Below are 17915 nucleotides of genomic sequence, written 5' to 3'. Positions count from 1 at the left end.
CTACCTGGCATACAGCTCAGCAGCACCGCTGCCTCAGGTCCTCGTCACAGCCAGTTGTGCCTGTCAGGCAGCCTGCCTGGGCAGGTCTCCAGGGACATATTGCCTCTGCCCTGGGGGGAAGGCCAACTCTCCCTCAGCTCCCATTTTTAGTAAGAAGAGCAGACTTCAGAGGCCAATTAAAGGAGTGTGTGCAGTGAGGATGAGCAGTTTTCTTAACTTTGAGGTCAGAAGTCTTTTGGCTGCCGGTGCTGCTCCACTGTATGCCACGGCGTGTGTTAGCAGTCAGAGGACGAGAAGATGGGATGCTGTAATTAATAAGGGCCACCAGCCCAACAGGGACATGAGCCAATCAAAAGCCCATGGCTTCATTAAGAAACGGAAGCCCGATAGCAGTGCAGAATGGGGGAAGGTGTGCCTACCTGGAGTGGGGCAAAGTGTGTCATGCCAAGAGCTTCAAAGTTCTGCAAAGTGCTGCTGGCCTCCCTGCAAGGTTTTTAGTGAAAGAATCTTCAGAGGTGTCAGGCAGGAACCTGCTTTGGGTAAGTCTCTCCCCACTATAGAGCCGGAATCTCATTCGCAGCTTGGTTATGATGTGAAGGCTTCCTCCCCATCCCAGGAGTGTCAGAATGGCAGCTGAGATCAGTACCCTAGAAGAGTTCACAGAAGGCTCCTAGTGGGTGGTATGGAGAGTGGTCTGCGGACAGCATCCCCTAAAGGATCAGTATCTACATAGCAGAAGTAAAAGTGGCCTCTGGCCGCACAGCCAGATGCCTCATTCCATTCAGAGAGTGCTAGCATTTTAATGAAACCCATGGACTCAGGCCAGTGCTCTGCCCCTGGGTTTTGAGAAAGGAAGACTCCCAGAGGAAAACCTACTTAATGAAAAGTAAGGCAAGGCCCTCCAGAGCATCTACTGACTTCCCTGGAGATGTTGGGTGAGAACCCCAGTGAGAACCTGCCTCTCTCTTCTGATCAAGGTTACTGTAAATTTTGGGAGTGGAGAGAATTATTTCATAACCCCACAGAGATCAAGTCTTCAGATAATGACAATGCAGCTGCCCTCTGTGCCAAATCATACTGTGACCCGGGGACAGTCTTCTGTGTCTGATTCCATAGAAGTGCATCAGACTGAATCGCATTGTAGAGTCTACAAAGCATTTTCAAACCATTGTCTTATTGGACTTCGCTTTCTTTTTTGGCCTTGACTGTGATCTTTCCTGGTTTGGTGACTCCAGTACCAGCCATTTGCCCCAAGCATGCTCAACGTGCTTTATTCCAATATGTCCTTACTGTGACAATGTTTACTTCCTAAGAGTGCTGCTCCAGCTCAGCCCTACCAGGAAATGTAGGTTTGTGTTTATATTCCTCAACATTCTTCTTTAAACAGAGTTTCTGCCCCAGCAGCATTTGTGTCTTCCGTAACATCAGGTCAGCTTCTGGGTAAGGATTACAAATTGTTTCTGGGAAAGTAGAACATTGCCTTAAAGCCCATCCTCTGAAATAAGACATTTCAGAGAGCTGGTTTCAGATTTTTTGGACACCCACAATTATAACAGGAATTGCTGTTAAGAGCTCCTGAGCTGGGCATGGTGGCTCATGCCTGCAATCCCAGCACTCTGGGAGGCCAAGGCAGGTGGATTGCCTGAGCTCGTGAGTTTAAGACAAGCCTGAGCAAGAGCGGGACCCTGTCTCTAAAAATAGTTGAGCATGGTGGCAGGCACCTATAGTCCCAGCTATTCGGGAGGCTGAGGCAAGAGAATCACTTGAGCACAAGAGTTTGAGGTTGCTGTGAGCTGTAATGCTACAGCACTCTACTGAGTGTGACAAAGTGAGACTGTCTCAAAAAAAAATAATAATAATAAGGCACTAAATGGGAGCTACCCTTGATGTGATTGTGACCAAGCTGTGCCAACCCCAACTCAATAAATTTGTCTCAAGTGGGTGCCATTCAAGGATTTATTTGGGACTTCATTTCCAGGCAGACATGGAAAGCCAGTGCTCCTATAAATGGAGTAACTGAGTGACTCTGTCTCCCAAAAAAAAAAAAAAAAATGGAGGAAATGTGCCTACTGTCCCTTACAATAGCTTTCTCCTTACCCTAAGTCCCCGGTGATAGAATCCATGGTTTTAATAAACATATCTACCTTCCCCTAGACACTTACTACCCATGGCAATTCTAAAGGCCCCCTGCGACTCACACAGCCCTGTGGCATACTGGGCTGCCATGGTGAAGTCCAGGGACACTGTAGGCTCAGTAGGGTCTAGTCTGAGGGGTGGCACATCCTTCCCACGCTGATCCCCTATAATACTCTCATCAGATCATTCCTCCCAAGCCCTTCAGAGGCCCCACCTGAGAAAATTATTATTCTCCCTCTTCCTAGCCCCCTAAATGAAGGGTTATCTATAGAACACCTCATGTGCTTAAGGAGAAATTTTATAACCCAGGTGCTTGAAAAACATCGTTCTTTCTAAGCCCTCAGATTGCTCTTTTCTTCGAAGCTTGAGTTTTTCATTTTCAAGGTGGTCGTCAGCATCACCATCTCCATTATCACCACCATCCTCGTCAAGTACACACCGTTGGGCGCCTGCTGCGTGGGTGACATTGTTCCCAGGGTCACAGTTCACACAACGTAAGTGTTGTGGTGTGAAGGATGGGCTTACAAAGCAAGGAGAAGAGTCTGCTCCTGCCTTCAGAGAACTTAAATACCAGTATAAGGCAGTAAGATACCCCACAGCAGCGTCTCTGGGCACGCATGTGAAAACAGAGAAAGCCCATTACACGTGTTGGGTGTGAACTGATGGAGCGGTTGGCGCAAACAGCCGTTCTAATGGTGTTGGAGAGGCGGCATGGAGGAGGTCATCCATCCCAGACTCTGTCTTCCTCCTACTGGAGAAATATAACCATGTCTTTGTTTTCTCCTTGTATTGTCTCCTGTGTAACTCAGACTGATGGAAGGAAAGAAAGGTGTCAAAGTGGAAAACAGACCTTTCCTCTCGAAACTCATCTTCTTCAATGTCTCTGAACACGACTACGGGAACTACACCTGTGTGGCCTCCAACAAGCTGGGCCACACCAATGCCAGCATCACGCTCTTTGGTGAGACTGTGCCCTGGGCTGGGCGGGGAGAGAGTGTGGGCAGGAGAGGGGTCCTGGGGAGGGGCAGGACGGGAGGGCCTGCGAGGGCCCGTTTCCAAAGTCACTTAGGCAGGAGTGAGTAAGAGAAGTCAGAGAGAGGAGACAGAGAAACAGCAAGGCACAGAGGGAGAGGGAAACCGGCACATGTCTGAAAGTAGCTATCAGAGCAGGAATATAAAAATGAAAAAAAGAACGTTCACGTTTCACTCTCTCTTATCCCAAGATAAAAGGACTTGGAGATGCCAAAAAAATGACATTTAATTTTTTTCGTGATGTGGGGTTTGGTGAAAATTATAACCCCCCTAAACTGACTGTGGGGTTTATAATTAGGTAAAATAGTCAAGAGCTCAAAATGTTCTACAAGTTCAATATTTTGCTTGTCACTTTAGTATGAAATTTCCCCTTGTCTCAAACTGTTTCCAGTCATCCATCTCCATCCTCTCTCTGGCTGGTGTACTGATGCCAGAAGCAAGCCGGCAGCCCCTGTGGCCCCATGTACCCTGCCCTCTGTGAGCAGAGAGCCCGGCCTTGGGGCGCCTGCCCTGACTGTGCCATCAGGCCTCTGCTGGTGGCTTCCATCGTTAATGGACGCACATCCTCCCCATAGGTTGCAGTATTAATTTCCACTTGCCTTTTGGACAAATTCCTTCATACTCCATCAAGTTCAGTGAGTTTAGGATTTTTTGAATTGTTTTCCACACAGCCCCTCCCGCCCGTGTTAACAAACGCACGTGTTCAATGTGAAGGGTGGGAAAGCAGAGGCCTTGGCAGATAATTGGCAACACTTAAATTCCTTTTCTTCTGAGACCTCCCAGACAGTCCTGTAGCCTCCAGGGCCCTCCGCCACCCCTACCCCTGTGACATACCCTCGGTGGCAGTGGGTACAACTCACTCTGAGTCATGAGCCCGGGCTGCTCCACTTTGCCATCTCTGCTTCCAGATCACATCCACTCTACCTCTGCCCGGCACATAAAATAAAACCCAGCTTTATTTGAGAGGGCCAGGGATGGGAAGGCCGCCCTCCATCCCCGAGCTGGCAGCTCAGAATGGGCAGAGCTGTGATGGGAGTGAGTGATCTGTCTGACATCTCACACACAGGGATGATCATCAATGCCCCTCACATTTGTTAAGCCCTTTTGGCTTTTTGGCAGGTGTCTCTCTGCATGAACAGAGGGCCAGGATTTGGAAGAAACAGACTGCTTCCTCCCTCACCTTGCAAATCTGGCACTCCCCCTCACTTTCCATTAAACTCTCCCAAGTCCTGCCCTCCACCCACAGAGACCTCAGCCTCCTCAGCGGTCTCCAACCCCCTCTGCCCTCCTTTCTGTACTGATTTGGATGCATAAAATGGTTTTGCCATTGGCTTTATCACTGCTGTCTAATTCCCTGGCTCTCCCCTTAAATTCATCTCAGAGTTATTCAAGAATAGAAAGAAGCAGCAAACCCCCCCCCCTTTTTTTTTCTAAGAATGAAATAGTTGACATTTATGACAAGCATAGTAGTGAAGCAGGGGTGATAAATGTGCCCTTCTCAGCGGACCATGTGTGGCAAGTAAGGCTTCAACTTCTCCCCTCTCCCACCCCATGCCAGCATTTGCCCCTCCCCCACATCCTTTGGGACATTCCCACCATTGCCCCATCTCTGGAGTCCAGGGTTTTCTAAAAAGTACATTAAAAAGAAATAATATGTATCCAAATATGTTTAGAAAGATGGGGTCAACTGGAGATGGGCAGAGTGCATATGGGGATATTCCTTAAAACAGGAGGTCTCAGAGCCTGAACACGCTTTATCTCCAAGAGGGAGCGGAAGTTTGCAGCATTTTCAAAACTTAATCAGAGGCCAGGCATAGTGGCTCATGCCTGTAATTCTAGCACTCTGGGAGGCCTCGGGGAGGATCACTTGCGTTCAGGACTTTGAGACCAGCCAGAGCAAGAGTGAGACCCTGTCTCTACTAGAAAACTAGCCAGGCATTATGGCAGGTGCCTGTAGTCCCAGCAACTCCAAAGGCTGAGGCAAGAGGATATAACTTGAGCCCAGGAAGTTGAGGTTGCTGTGAGCTGTGATGCCACGGCACTGTACTAGGATGACAGAGTGATAGTCTGTCTCAAAAATAAATAAATAAGTAAACAAACCAACCAACTTGGTCAATCAGAAGCCAATTCAGTGTTTTGGCCTCAGCTGAGAGACCATTCCTGAGGAGCTCATCACAAGCAATGCTGCCTGGGTCCCCTAGTTCTGTGGAGCTAGTGAAACTCCCTTGACATGCGAGAGGACTGTTTCCAACCCACCAGCTCTTGCTGAGGCAAGTCCAGCCATTACTGTGGCTCCTCCATTCATTCATGAGCTCACCATCAATGAGCTCCTTGGAAAAACATGAATTTGTTAGAGAATTTTCTATGTCATTTTTCATCACGATCCATCCAGCAGACTCGCACAACTCAGAGAGTTAGCTTTTGCTTTTTGTGAACGAACAAACTTTCCGATGGATTTTGCTGTCCCGTGGCATTACAGAAAGCCAGCTAAATTACGAGGATTTCGCTACCGACTTGTGCGCAAACGGAACACTCTATCCATGTGACCTAGGCGAACGTGGAGAAGTGAGGAATTCTGGTGCAAGAGGCTCCCATCGTGACTGCAGCCGGGATCTTTCAAGGTCCTTAAGCCAAATGGGAGTAGGTTAATCCCTCCTCTCCTGAACCAATAGGGCTCTGAGATTAGAGAAATTGCAGGAGCCTCTGAGTCTGGCTCCCAGGTTCCTGAATGGCAGAGTTTGGGGGGACCTTTTCACTCTCACATTGGCCCAGGTTCAGAATTTTTGAACTTGGTCTCCCACGATGAAACAATGAGGGTGGGGATCCAGAGGAGAAATCCCATCTGGAAAGAGTCCTTGGGCTTTTGTTAGCAAATCATGAACCCAGCCTGGCACAACCTAGGCAGGATTCCATAAGTGCTGCAAAACGTGTGCAGTGGCCAACCTCCCTTACTGCCCGCCCGTTGCATCCCAGCACAGAAACACAGCTTCCCAGTGTTTGTTTCGCTGCCCCTTGTCCTGCCGCCTTTGATTTTTGTGTTTTTCTTATTTATCCATTCCTGCAGAATTGTTTGTGAAAGGCAGTATACAAACTATATATGACCAATATATAGCTGCTGTATATAATATATGTGTCTGTTCTCATTTTTCTCTCCTGTATGTCCCTCACCCGATTTAGAACTAAATGAGCCCACAAGCTCAACTTTGTTGCAAGGTCAGTATCCTCCTGGCTTTCTGTTTTCCCCCCTCCCATCTCCCAGAGCCCCTGCTCCCCGCTTGCTTTCCCCGGGTGCGTTTCCTGAGCCCCCTGTTAGCCTGTTCAGGGGCTGGTGGTGCAGGGCTGTTTGAGCAGGTTCCTGGGAGCTGGGTAGACATCAAGGTAGACATCCCCTGCTCTGCCCAGGAAAGCGGGAAGAGGGATGGAAAATAAAACACCATCAGAAGCTCCAAGCCCAGAGGTGAGCGTGAAGGCATAGTGCTGAGAGTCAGTCTGGACCCCGTAGGAAGACACCTCCAACTGATGGAGAGTTTTCATAACAAGAGTCCTATTCATGCCTCCCAGCGACACGATGATTCAAATACTCCATCAAATGCATCAGCCGGTTCACCACGAGGCTCTCCCAGGGAGGAAGGTAGGCACGGTTGCCAACAAGCAATGCTCTGGAGGGGCTGCCGCTGAGATCTTGGTTAGAATCCAGCCGGTCGTAGTTCTCTATTCTTGGGCAAGTCACGAAAGCTTATTTAGACTAAATTTCCTTTTCTGTACAATGCAATTGATCTGCCTTCTCTCCCTTCCAGAGTAGTTCCAACAGTTAATCAAGGACACATATTAAGAGGCTTTGAAAACTGGGAGGTGCATTTTGAAGATCCAGATGCAAGCTGATAGACAGTGCTCCCCTCGGGGGAGTGTCATTGAGCTTGCTAACTCTTTCCTCACCCCTCTCCTGATCCCCTCTGTGGCTTCTCCCACTTCCCTATCCCCCGATGACATATGCATCTCTCACTTCTCTCTGCCCAGCCCTCCTGGCTTGTCCCCTAGCCTAATGCAGTGCTCACTAAGGCTGCGCCTAAACATTGAGGCTGAGCGGGAAATGCACTTGGGCCATGTGCACTGCTCTCCTGCTCCTACGGACGGTGCTGACCGCAGCCATAGCCCGGTGGGAAGGTGCCTGTGAGAGATGCTGGTCCCCAATGCCACCCCAACCCCATAGCCTCCCTCCTCCTCCAGACCCCTACCCACCCTGTGCATCCGCTCACCTTCTAGATGTGTGTTTGCCAGAGGATGGCCATATTTGGGGGACATGGAGGAGGAGACAGAAGGAAATGAATTATACGGGGAGCAGTTTGACAGATGAGGACAAGCACTTTTATCATGAAAAGAGTCAGAGCTGCATTATTCACCTTGGTGATAAATAGTGGCCTGGGGATGAGCCACAAACAGGAGAAGGAAACAGAGGAACAGAAAGGAAAAATGAAGTCAGGGGAGGGATTCTGACGTGACTTGAGATGTCAACTTAGGTTTCCCGAACTCCAGGGGAGGGATGTTCACAGAGCCCACATGGCAGGAGCACCACAGCTCGCACCTCGGTAGAGGGATGAGGCAGAGGCTGAAGCTGAGACATCATGTGATGATATCCTTGCAGAAGATGCTAAGCTAATTCTGTCCATTAAGATCTTCCTTCTTAGAGGAAATACGAGCTTGTAAAACTCAGGTGGTGGCCTCTGACGTGCTTATATTGAACCGAAAGTGTCTCAACTGACAGATGTACAGTAATCCCATATCAAAGACAACAGCAATGCAAAAAAGTTACCTGGTTGCTGAGCATGGGATGAGGACCAGGTGACGCTATTGTTACTCTGTACCCACTGAGATACGGCTGGGATGCCTAGTGTCCCTCCTTTGTGAGCTGATCAGTTGGAGTGGATGCTTCTGCACACCAACTTTATTTGCTGGTCCTTGGGATAGGCTCAACCCTCATCTCAGCAACCTTCTTGAGTGTAGGGGAATGGGACAGGGCAGAAGTCATTGACTGCAGACACCTGGAATGTTCTGCATTAGTGTGGTTTTCCATATAGCTGCTGGACTCTCTTGTAGACTAAAATATTTTAGAGAAAACAGAACTTGCACCCAGGCATGCTTACCTCATTTGTCTGTGTTCTTGTTCCTCCTCTGCTCTGCTGGTCTTCAGTGCAATAGAGAGTTACCTGTTTTCTCAAGGAATACCCCCAAATTATGCTTATCTTATCTCAGAAATGCTGACAAAGATTTATATGAATGTGTGAACTTCCACTGACGGAGGAACACTTGGCTTTAAGAGACGTTGAAAGCTATTTTTGCTACCCAATATCTGGATGGACTAGGAGGATTTTGATAAGAGAATTTTGCTCCTCCTCAGCATTTTCTGCCACCATTGAAGTATTTCTCTGCTTCCCCTTTGCAAACACAACAGATTGCATGTCACCTTCTCGTATTAATATTTGGTGGCGCAGGACTCCGCCGTGATAAATAAGGACTCAGGAATGGGACTCCATTCCTCACTGAGCTTCTGCACAGCCAAGGGTGCCGGAGCTGCAGTGCAAGCTCAGCGGCTCCATGGCTGTTCATTTTCCACCCACTGGCCCTTCGTCTTTTATCTCCTAGGCATTAAGGCAGACTTGATGGTATCAGTGGGCAGGGAAAGCTTGGCTGATTAATGCCCGTGAACCTCACAGTGACCAACAGACCAATTTATTAAAGAAGAGAGGACTAAAGTAAACTCTGGATATCAGACAGAAACAATTGCAGTGGAAGAAATGATCATTTCTTCCCTGCAAAGGATTGAAGATGGTTAATTAGACCAAGTCATTCAACACTAGGCATTTTGATGACATGGGTATGTCCAAATAGAAGATGCAAACAACAAAAATATTCCTTCATTCACTTTCTAGAAAATTGGTACATCCATCTTCACATGAAACACACCTTCTGTCCATGAGAATCAGACAGTGGTCCTGTGCTTACCTGGGTTATTGGATTCAGATCCTACTAAGTACGGGCTTTGCTGCCAAAAAGATCACTTTATGAATGGAACAGAGGTACTGATATTGGATCAGAGACTTGGGCTAGCAGGCTCTTTTTATTTTTTTCTTTCTTTTTGTCCTTCCTTTCTCCTTTTCCTCCCTTCCTCCTTCCCTTCCTTCTTTTCTCCCTTCTTTTCTTTCGTTTTCTCTCTTTTGGACATTTTTTTCCCACTCTGCCTGGCCTCTTGTTAATATGTCATTAACAAAGAGATCAATTAAATTTCAGTCAAAGTCTTGGCAAGGAAAATACATACTTGGGTTTCCAGGGATTGTTTTGTCTTCTTAATAGCCAAAATGTCACTTACGACTTGCACTGGACACTCAGAGGACCCAACTGGTGTTGGACAATCCCCACCATGACACAGAGGACAGTGCTAGTATATTCACATCTCTTCCTACAACCAAAGCAAAGGGAATGGACTGGAGTGCAGCAGGATGGGTGCCGAGTACTTATAGAAGCATCATGGTAGGACATGAGTGGGGCAAGGACACTGTAGTTAACTGGGAAGATTGAAATATTGCTGTCTAGAAAAGCCCAAAGATGAATTCTAGCTAAAATCAAGAATGAGTGTCTAATTGTCCTATGTGGACACTAATGCACTTTGGCCTCTTTCAAATAGTGTGTGTTGGAGATTCAGAGGAAAAAAAAAAAAACATCTGGATGGGAACAAGTGAGCTGAAGTTATTTCCAGGCGCTTGCCTGCTTTTGGTTTGGGGGTAAAAGTTGTATGACAACTTCATCTCTCCAAGTCTATCTTCAAACTGTCCTTCCTCTTTCCATTTTCCTTTTTCTTGGTACTGAGTGACTCATAAATCCATAGCAACTGAATGAGACAGTTCATGAAAATAGTCCCTCCTTAGCTTCTGGGCTGGTTTCTAGGGTCCAACAAGCATTCCAAGGGACCATCCTTACTGAACACCCGGGCAGGATGGCACTGTCCATCCTAGCTTTCCTCTGATATTTTGCCTTTATATCAGATCTTCTCTCAATCACAAGACATTGGATCATAGATAACCTCTTATACCTTTATGTATTCAGGGTGGCTTCTCAGGGTTGCTTATATTCACATAAATCAAGACAGATATCTATGTCAGGTGCTCTTAAAGAATAGATTGGGAGCATGAATGTACAGATATGTATGCACCTGTCTTTGAGCAAATATTATAGTTGTGTTTTAGGTAAGTTATGTCTAGGTTGTCTTTCTGTGTATAAGGTCCCTTGCACAGAGAACATAGCCTCCCAAGGTTCAATGCAACAAGGTTTAACACAATTGTCCATCCTTCTTATATCTATGGTGAGCAGCTGTCTAGGCCCTTAGCTAAAGAGAGAAGTAAAAGATTAGAGATCATCCCAAATTTGGGCCAAATAAGACATCTACTCTCCACAGAAAAGGTGGGGAGACCCTGTGGGTCCCTCTGAAGCTGGTGCAATGGGGTCTTTTCATGGTCTATTCAGCATAGAGGGGCTGGCCCACAGGGAGGTCCCACAAGTCCCAGTGCAGCAGCACAGGGGTGAGTGTCATCGGTTCAGGTGGCCCCAGAGAGACGGGTCAATGCCAGACAGACTTTTACATTTCAAACACAGTACGAACAGCTACCTACATTTGAACTGCTGTATTATAAATCCATCAACTTTATACATGAGGCCTACAGACTTCAAACAATTTGGGGATCTCCAAATTGTTGATGACCAAGGAGAGAAAGTTGTTCTTCAACCTTTTAGCTTGGCACTGTGGGCCCCAAGGTATGGTTGTGTCGCCTGCTGAGACCAGGTGGATATTTTGGTTCTGCTTGAGTCTGTGGTCCATTTTGCCCATCATTCGTATCTTTCTCCTACCCTCAACTCACTCCCAAAAAACCCAGAGGGCTGAGATGTGAGGGCTGGGCTGCTGTAAGACACAAATGCAGGAGGCCTGAGGAGTCTCCTGGTACCACTCACTTCTAAGATCTTCTGAGGGCAGCGTGACGCCTCCATCTGCTTTCTCCTACCTTAACAGTGGCTTATTTTTTAATTTCTTTTAGAAGTGAAAACTACAGCCCTGACCTCTTGGAAAGGTTTGTATATTTCTTTTTCAGACAGCTGCAGCCTTGGTGGGAAGGAGATATGTAAAACTCTTCACCTTCCTCCAAGATAACTTCTTTGCTAAGCTAACCCCAGAAAGCAGCCTAGAGGGAATCCTCCCCAACCCTGAGCTGTCTCTGTGTCGATTTAGATTAACCCCATCCCCAGGGACATCCCATCCTCTCTGGGTGGCTTCAACCTGCGGAAGTCTAACTTCTCATTGCTGGTGGTACTAATGAGCACCTGTCAGAGCCCAGAAAAGCTCCGTCTCTGGGCTTCTCTGTAGCAGGCCTGCCTCTCCCCTTGCACACTGATGCTCTAATGCAAAGATCTTCCTAGACCTCGGCCCTGCATGCTGCTCTTTGCTTGCTCCGTTCTTTCTTTCTTTCTAACTTGAAGCTAGAAGGGAAGTGGAGGGAGGGAGGGGAAGTGGGAAAAGGGGGAGGTTCTTGGGTGAGTCACTGAGCTACAAATAAAATGCATCTTATTTGAGGCTTTCATTCCTGCCAGATGTTTCCGATGGATAATTGACACTCATCACAGTTCCTTGGGACCCTAACCGTCCTGGTAATTAGTCTCTTTAGGCCTCTGTAGCTCTCTAATGAGATAGAGGCAATAGAGGCCTCCAATGTGACATGGAGGCGTGGCTGGATGAAGAGCAGGGCCTCATCTGTGTGGCCCGTGTCACCAGGCAGATGGCCGAGCTATCACTCTGAGAGGCCCTTACTCTCAGGACACTGTGGATCATGCCTTTCTGGACCAGAGGTCCTTGTTCCATAGGGTTCTTCTGGGCAGCATTCAGTCATGTGGAACGGCCTGCGGGAGGCTGACCAGCTGTGTCTGCAGCACCCACCTTCAGCAGCGCCCGGGCCAGGCAGCCCTCTGGCTGCTCCTTCTTCTCTTCATTCTCTGAGTTAGTGGGGAGAAAATTTCATTTGAAGACAGAAGTTAAGGGACCTTGGGAAAGTGCCTTGAGCTGTCAAAAGCTAAGTTTCCACATGTTAGAAAAGGAACTAATAGTCCTCACCTCCTGCACGAGTGCCATTAAGGTCTCATGATAGCTTCCCAGCTGACGGATGTCCTAACTGATGTGGCTTTGCTTCTGTGTGCACATTCACCTAGCCACAGGGATTTTCAATGACTGCATTGTCTGTAGTTGGAAAATGGTAGGAAGGATTCAGAAGAGGAAACTGAGGTACGGCGGAAGATAAAGCAGGAAAGGAGTGTCTTGTTGTGTGACGGCTTGCTTTGTTTTGTGGTTGTTTATTCTTCTCAAAGTACAATTTTTAAAAGGTGAAACCCACAAAGACAAACAAATATGGACATGTCAACATGGGTCACAGTGTCCCCTCCCTCCTCGACAAGCAGTGAACACCTGCTGGGGGCCAATGAGACACAGACCCTGCCTGTGTGACACTTAGGGCACAGAGGAGAAAATACATAAATTAAACAAATAAAAGAATTGGGATGCAGAGGGGTGAAATGTTAATAGCAGGAAATGTATGATGCTGAGGGGCCAAACTGAAATCGGTCAAGGAAGGTTTCAGGCAAAAGGAGCAGTGTTTTAGAGTGGGGAAGAAAGACAGCATGGCTAGAGGATGGCTGTCACGAGCACCTGCTCTAGCCTGTGTCACACAGGAGGGAGATACGACTGGAGGTCAGGCTAAGAATGGAGAGAGCAGGCAGGTCACAAAATGTATAGCACCTTCTGGCTAGAAGTCGGGAAATTTGTTCAGTCTGTTGGAGTCAAATAGATTAGCAGTATGATCAATTTGGAATTATGGAAACACCATGCTGGAATTGGCATAAGGAATAACTTTCAGGGGTCACGGCCCAATTCATGAGCTTTTGGGGGAAGTGCAATGTGATGGTGTAGGCTTTTTGCTTTGGAAGGAGAAGTAAAAGGCAACTACCCCTTTTTCCTCTTCCCTCTGTCCAGCTTGGTCCCAGTTAGGTTTCCGGGACGTGCAGAGGGAATACACAGGACCTTGAGGAGGCAGAAAAGTTTGTGTGGGGTGACACTGGGCAAGCTGGGCATGGTCAGGCACAGTCAGTGCCAGCCCCTGGCCAGGCAGCCCTTGGGGCTTTCCCCAGATACACTCCCAGCAAGAGAATAGCTGGTGGGCATTTCGCGGCCATTTTCTATCTTTTATTGGTAGTTCTCTGACACAAAGATCAGGACCCATTCTTGCAAGCTCTCTGAGGTGCTTCCCAGCAGGGAGCAGAGTTGCAAATAAGCCCTGAACACAGACGCCCAGGGAGAGTGCCTGGCACAGCCAGCAGGCCATTGAGAGCTGCCACAGGGGGCATTTGCCAGCTCCAGCTGCCTCCAGATCCCTCACCTGGAAACAAGTTTTCAGCCTTTTCTTATGTGACAGCAGGCCAGTCCCCCGCTGGGCTGAACACCTGTTTGTGGCATTGTCCTCCCTGGAGACCACTTCTGCCTGGTCAGCCCTAAAAGGAGAGAATGGAAGAAGGACAGGGAGAGCATCTCGAAACTGGGAAGTGACACTCACCCGTCTCTGTCTGTACAGAGCATCTTGGCCACAGGCGCGGCAGGGAGGGAGGATGGGATGGAATGGGGAGTGGGCATCAGAGCTGAGTGTGTGCATGTTTGGGAGAGCAAAGGACATGAAAGAAGCGGACAGCCATGCTGGCTGCTGTGTGTCCTGCCTGCATGGCGTCCCAGCCATGCAGGACATATTTGGAATCACATATGAAGATAGACTGTCTGCCCAGGTGAAAGAGAAGACCCGGCTCCCACAAAGGCTGGCTGGGCTCTGAATCAACCTTTGTATCTCAGAGGGCTCAGCCTCCAGCACTGCACAGCAAGGGCCATAGCGGGACAGAGCTGGGAGTAGCAGAGGTGGAGAGGACTTCCACAAGGGAGGGGTCATGACCTCTCACCCCTGAAAGCAAAAGGCCGCAGCTTCTCTGATACCAAGGAGTATGCTGTGTGGACAAAGCAAATGGATAGAAAGACAGAGTTTGTGGTGGCGCTCTATGTAGAATCCTGGTAGGGAGGTTCTGGAAGACACAACTAGTCAGTGACGAGCCCTAAGTGACAGGTGTCTCTACACCTGAAGTGTTAGCCCACAGGAGCTCCGTGGGGAAGTTCCCTGGTCACCTGTATCCTACCACAGAACCCCCCGGATTCGTGCTGCCCAGTACTTCTCCTTTTTGCAGGGTAGACAGGTGGATAGGGAGCCCCAGAGTTGCCCAGCATGGAGTCCCACTCTGCCAGTAAGTTCTGGCCTTGGGATTACTGCACACCAGACGCCAGGGGAAAATGGAGGTTGCATGATGAGCTGTTGCATTTCAAACATGCGGCTGTCTCTGAATCAGGGACTAAGAAATAAAACCAGATGGGCGGTGCCTCCAGGCCAGGAGTTCCAGCACTTGATGGGATAATCCCATATAGCATGAGCAATCCTGGTTGAATTCTGATCTGCTTTAGCTGGAAGTGTGAGCAATGTTGAACATCTGAAACAGGCACGTGGGTTCTGGCCGTGTTTCTGACCGCCCACTGTGAGCTTTTTGAGGTCTTCAGCTTTGAATCCCTCCATTAAATCCAGAGCAACAGGCAGGCTAGAGAAGGTCTGATATGAGAAGGCAGTGAGTTCCTTAGGTCCTAATTCCTATGGGCATCTGGACACATGTGTTGCTCAGGAATTATAGGTTCATTAGGAGAGCTGTTAGCCACTGGACTAAGGAGGCCAGAAGGCTTATGTTCCAGGACAGGCAGGAAGTTTGCTGGGAAATTGTATGACATTGGAGTTCTTTAGCCTCCTGAGTTTGTCACCTTCTCAAAAAGTATTTATTCATAGCCTAGATCAGTTATGTCTCAAAGGACAATGTTCCCCATCTCCTCAACATGGACATATACCTCCGGTCACCTCCACATGTGCAGCAAGAGGCCCCCATGCCCTCACCTGATCCTACCTCTACTCTATGGAGCTGGCTTTGGCCTTTCAGGCCCGTGATATTTTAGCTGCATCTGCTGTGGCCTTGTCCAGATGGGGAAGAGGTCAAGAGCTCCAGATAGGACCCTGCACCATTCCTGAAGACAGGGTGGTTGCAGAATGGCAGCCACGGGCAGACAGATTGCCGCCTGCAACAGGTCCTGTGCTGAGCAACTGGCCTGGCGGCTGGAGGGGGATATGAGTGTCTGAGGCAGAAGTCTCACTTTATTTAAGCTCTGTGTAGGATATTAATTTATCCGCCACTTTCTTATTGAATTTGACCCTTTGCTATGGCCTTACCAAGGTAGGCCACAGTAAAGGATTCATGGCCATCAGGACCCGTTAACCTGAGCTTCAAGTTCTCTCCCTGTGAGGGAAGCCCTCCCGTTACATAGAGGTGCATCCCAGGGCATCCACACCTTAGGGAGTTCATCCCTAATGCTGGAGATGGAACACCAATTCTCCGCTCAGAGGGACGTCTCACCAGGGACACGCCTAGTGACAGCAGACCAGGCAGAGGACAGGGCTTCCTTCCGTTCCATACCAGGCGGTCACGGCAAGTGTGTTCTCTCCACAGGCCCCGGCGCCGTCAGCGAAGTGAACAACAGTACGTCGAGGAGGGCGGGCTGCATCTGGCTGCTTCCTCTCCTGGTCTTGCACCTGCTCCTCAAATTTTGATGTGAGTGCCACTTCCCCACTGGGGAAAAGCTGCCGCCTCTGTCCCCACCAAGCAACAGCAAGAGCAGCACCAACGGCGACTAATCAGATACATTCAAATGAAATTCGGAGAAACTAAGCCTCATGGGACAGAAATTCGAGGGAGGGGAACAAAGAATACTTTGGGGGAAAAAAAAAGGTTTAAAAAAGGAAATTGAAAATTGCCTTGCAGATATTTAGGGTACCGTTGAGTTTTCTTTCTTTTCCCAAATGGGAAGAACGCACACCGGCTTGGACCCACCCTCAAGCTGCAGCATCGTGTGACCGCTCTGTGGCCAGCGTGGGCAAGGGCTCAGCCACTCTGCCCTCAAAGTGCCCCCCAACCATGGAACATTCTGGAGTCGGCCACCCCAAATTCAGTCAATAGAGGGGAACACAGTGTGAGACATTCAGGCCCAGATGGGGCAGGGCGGGTCCTTTGCTGGACTGTGCCACCCTTGTGTGTGTTACGACACATGAAATTCAAAGGTGAAGAAAGAAAAGGAAACCGAAACAGCCCAACAGCAACAATCCCACAAACAGTCACAAAAGATATCGTTCAAGTTTTTGGGTTTTCTTTTTTTCTTTTTTTAATTTTTTTTTTCATTTTACTACGTGGACATCACAGATAATAAGAGCTTCTGATTCATTATTAATTTTATTAATTATATTTTCTGATATGCGTCTAGAACTTAGTGCAAAAACAAGACAAAACTAAAAAAAAAAGAAAAACCGCAGTTGAAAGGGGTGACGAGAAGTATGTTTGTTAAACGGTAAAAGTGAATAGTGTACTTCTTAACTAGGTTTACAACTGGTGGAGCACACACCAGGCATGAACCACCTGGTGAGGATTGGGCCTGTCCACCAAAACAATACATCCGATTTAACCAACACCTCCACCAGCGCTTCAGATTTCCCTTTACCCTGGCAACTCTGCAGACAGTACTAAGCTGTGTACACACCGTTTAGGAACGGAAAGGTGACCGCGCTGTATTTTGGGTTCGTTGGCTATGCTTCTTTTGATGACATATATTATACAGTATATATATACATATATTTTTTTTTGTTAGAGTTCTAGCCGTTTCCTTTCTCAGCAGGTCCGTTCTCAGACATTATTGCATGCTGTATATGGCGTTAGCTGTGTGTTGGTCTTCTACAAGACGATAGAGTTTACTGGTACTTGTGTAATCAGCTCCTGCCTTTTTTATTTCCCTGGGTTATTTACATGTCAGAGACATTTATAAAAAAGTGAAAAGAGAAACAAAAAACAAAGAGCAGAACAACTAATACCAGGCGTAGCATCTTTCCAGGTGTGGCTCTCTGCAGCGCGGGCAGCCTGGTGGCCTCGTCGCCCCGTGGGGCCCTGTGGCGTTAACAGACGGCAAACAGCTGAACAGACTAAACCGTCCCAACCCACTCGCTCCAGCCCGTTGTGGGAATCTCTGATGCCTTTGTGACCACTGGAGAGTTGAATCCTCTTGGTTTATTTTATTTAATTTCCCACCTTTGTGTGAGTGTGTATGAAAGAGGAAAAATGCAATTTTTAGGTAACCTTTTTGTTCCTCCCCCAGAGTCTGGGAACCAGAGAAGCCTCGGGGAGGGGTCCTGGATATGATGAGGGAAAGTGGGATTGGGGGACCGGGGAGGGAGGGGTTGTCTCTGACTTGACATTAAAAAGTGTTCCATGTCCCTCTTCACCTGGTGTGGCACCTCATTCTGCGGGGCATGGGGGACTGAGCCTGTCTGGCTCAGGGTTGAAGAGTGGGGAGGGTGATGGGCATATAGACCCCCTTGTGGGCTGTTGGGGGACCTTTCTATGGCAAGTGATGCAATGACAAGCAAGGGGTCATGAGGTCCCTTGACTCCCTTTGGAAGATGTAAAGCAAGGTGTGGGTCTGGTTTCAGAGGGCCTGGCCGAGGCTGCCAGCATCCTGCTCACATCCAGACACCTTTTGTCATAACAGGCCA

At 48.3% G+C, this 17915-nt stretch overlaps 1 protein-coding gene across 5 annotated transcripts in view; it reads left to right on the top strand.

Moving 5' to 3' along the window:
• The window catches only part of LOC128588282 (neurotrimin), a 957145-nt gene extending 939941 nt beyond the window's left edge, over positions 1–17204 (top strand). For 2 of the 5 annotated variants that reach the window (XM_053595012.1, XM_053595008.1), the window contains 4 exons: positions 2946–3097; positions 6346–6381; positions 11250–11282; positions 15829–17204. In XM_053595012.1, the coding sequence (XP_053450987.1) occupies positions 2946–3097; positions 6346–6381; positions 11250–11282; positions 15829–15929 (322 nt within the window). In that variant the 3' untranslated portion in view covers positions 15930–17204. The remainder of the gene's footprint in view (positions 1–2945; positions 3098–6345; positions 6382–11249; positions 11283–15828) is intronic. The other 3 variants (XM_053595010.1, XM_053595009.1, XM_053595011.1) reach the window with 3 other exon arrangements.
• Positions 17205–17915: the final 711 nt, after the last annotated feature.

Source organism: Nycticebus coucang, chromosome 6 (genome assembly GCF_027406575.1).
Source record: "Nycticebus coucang isolate mNycCou1 chromosome 6, mNycCou1.pri, whole genome shotgun sequence".
NCBI lineage: Eukaryota > Metazoa > Chordata > Mammalia > Primates > Lorisidae > Nycticebus > Nycticebus coucang.
This window is presented reverse-complemented; position numbering and strand designations above follow the sequence as displayed.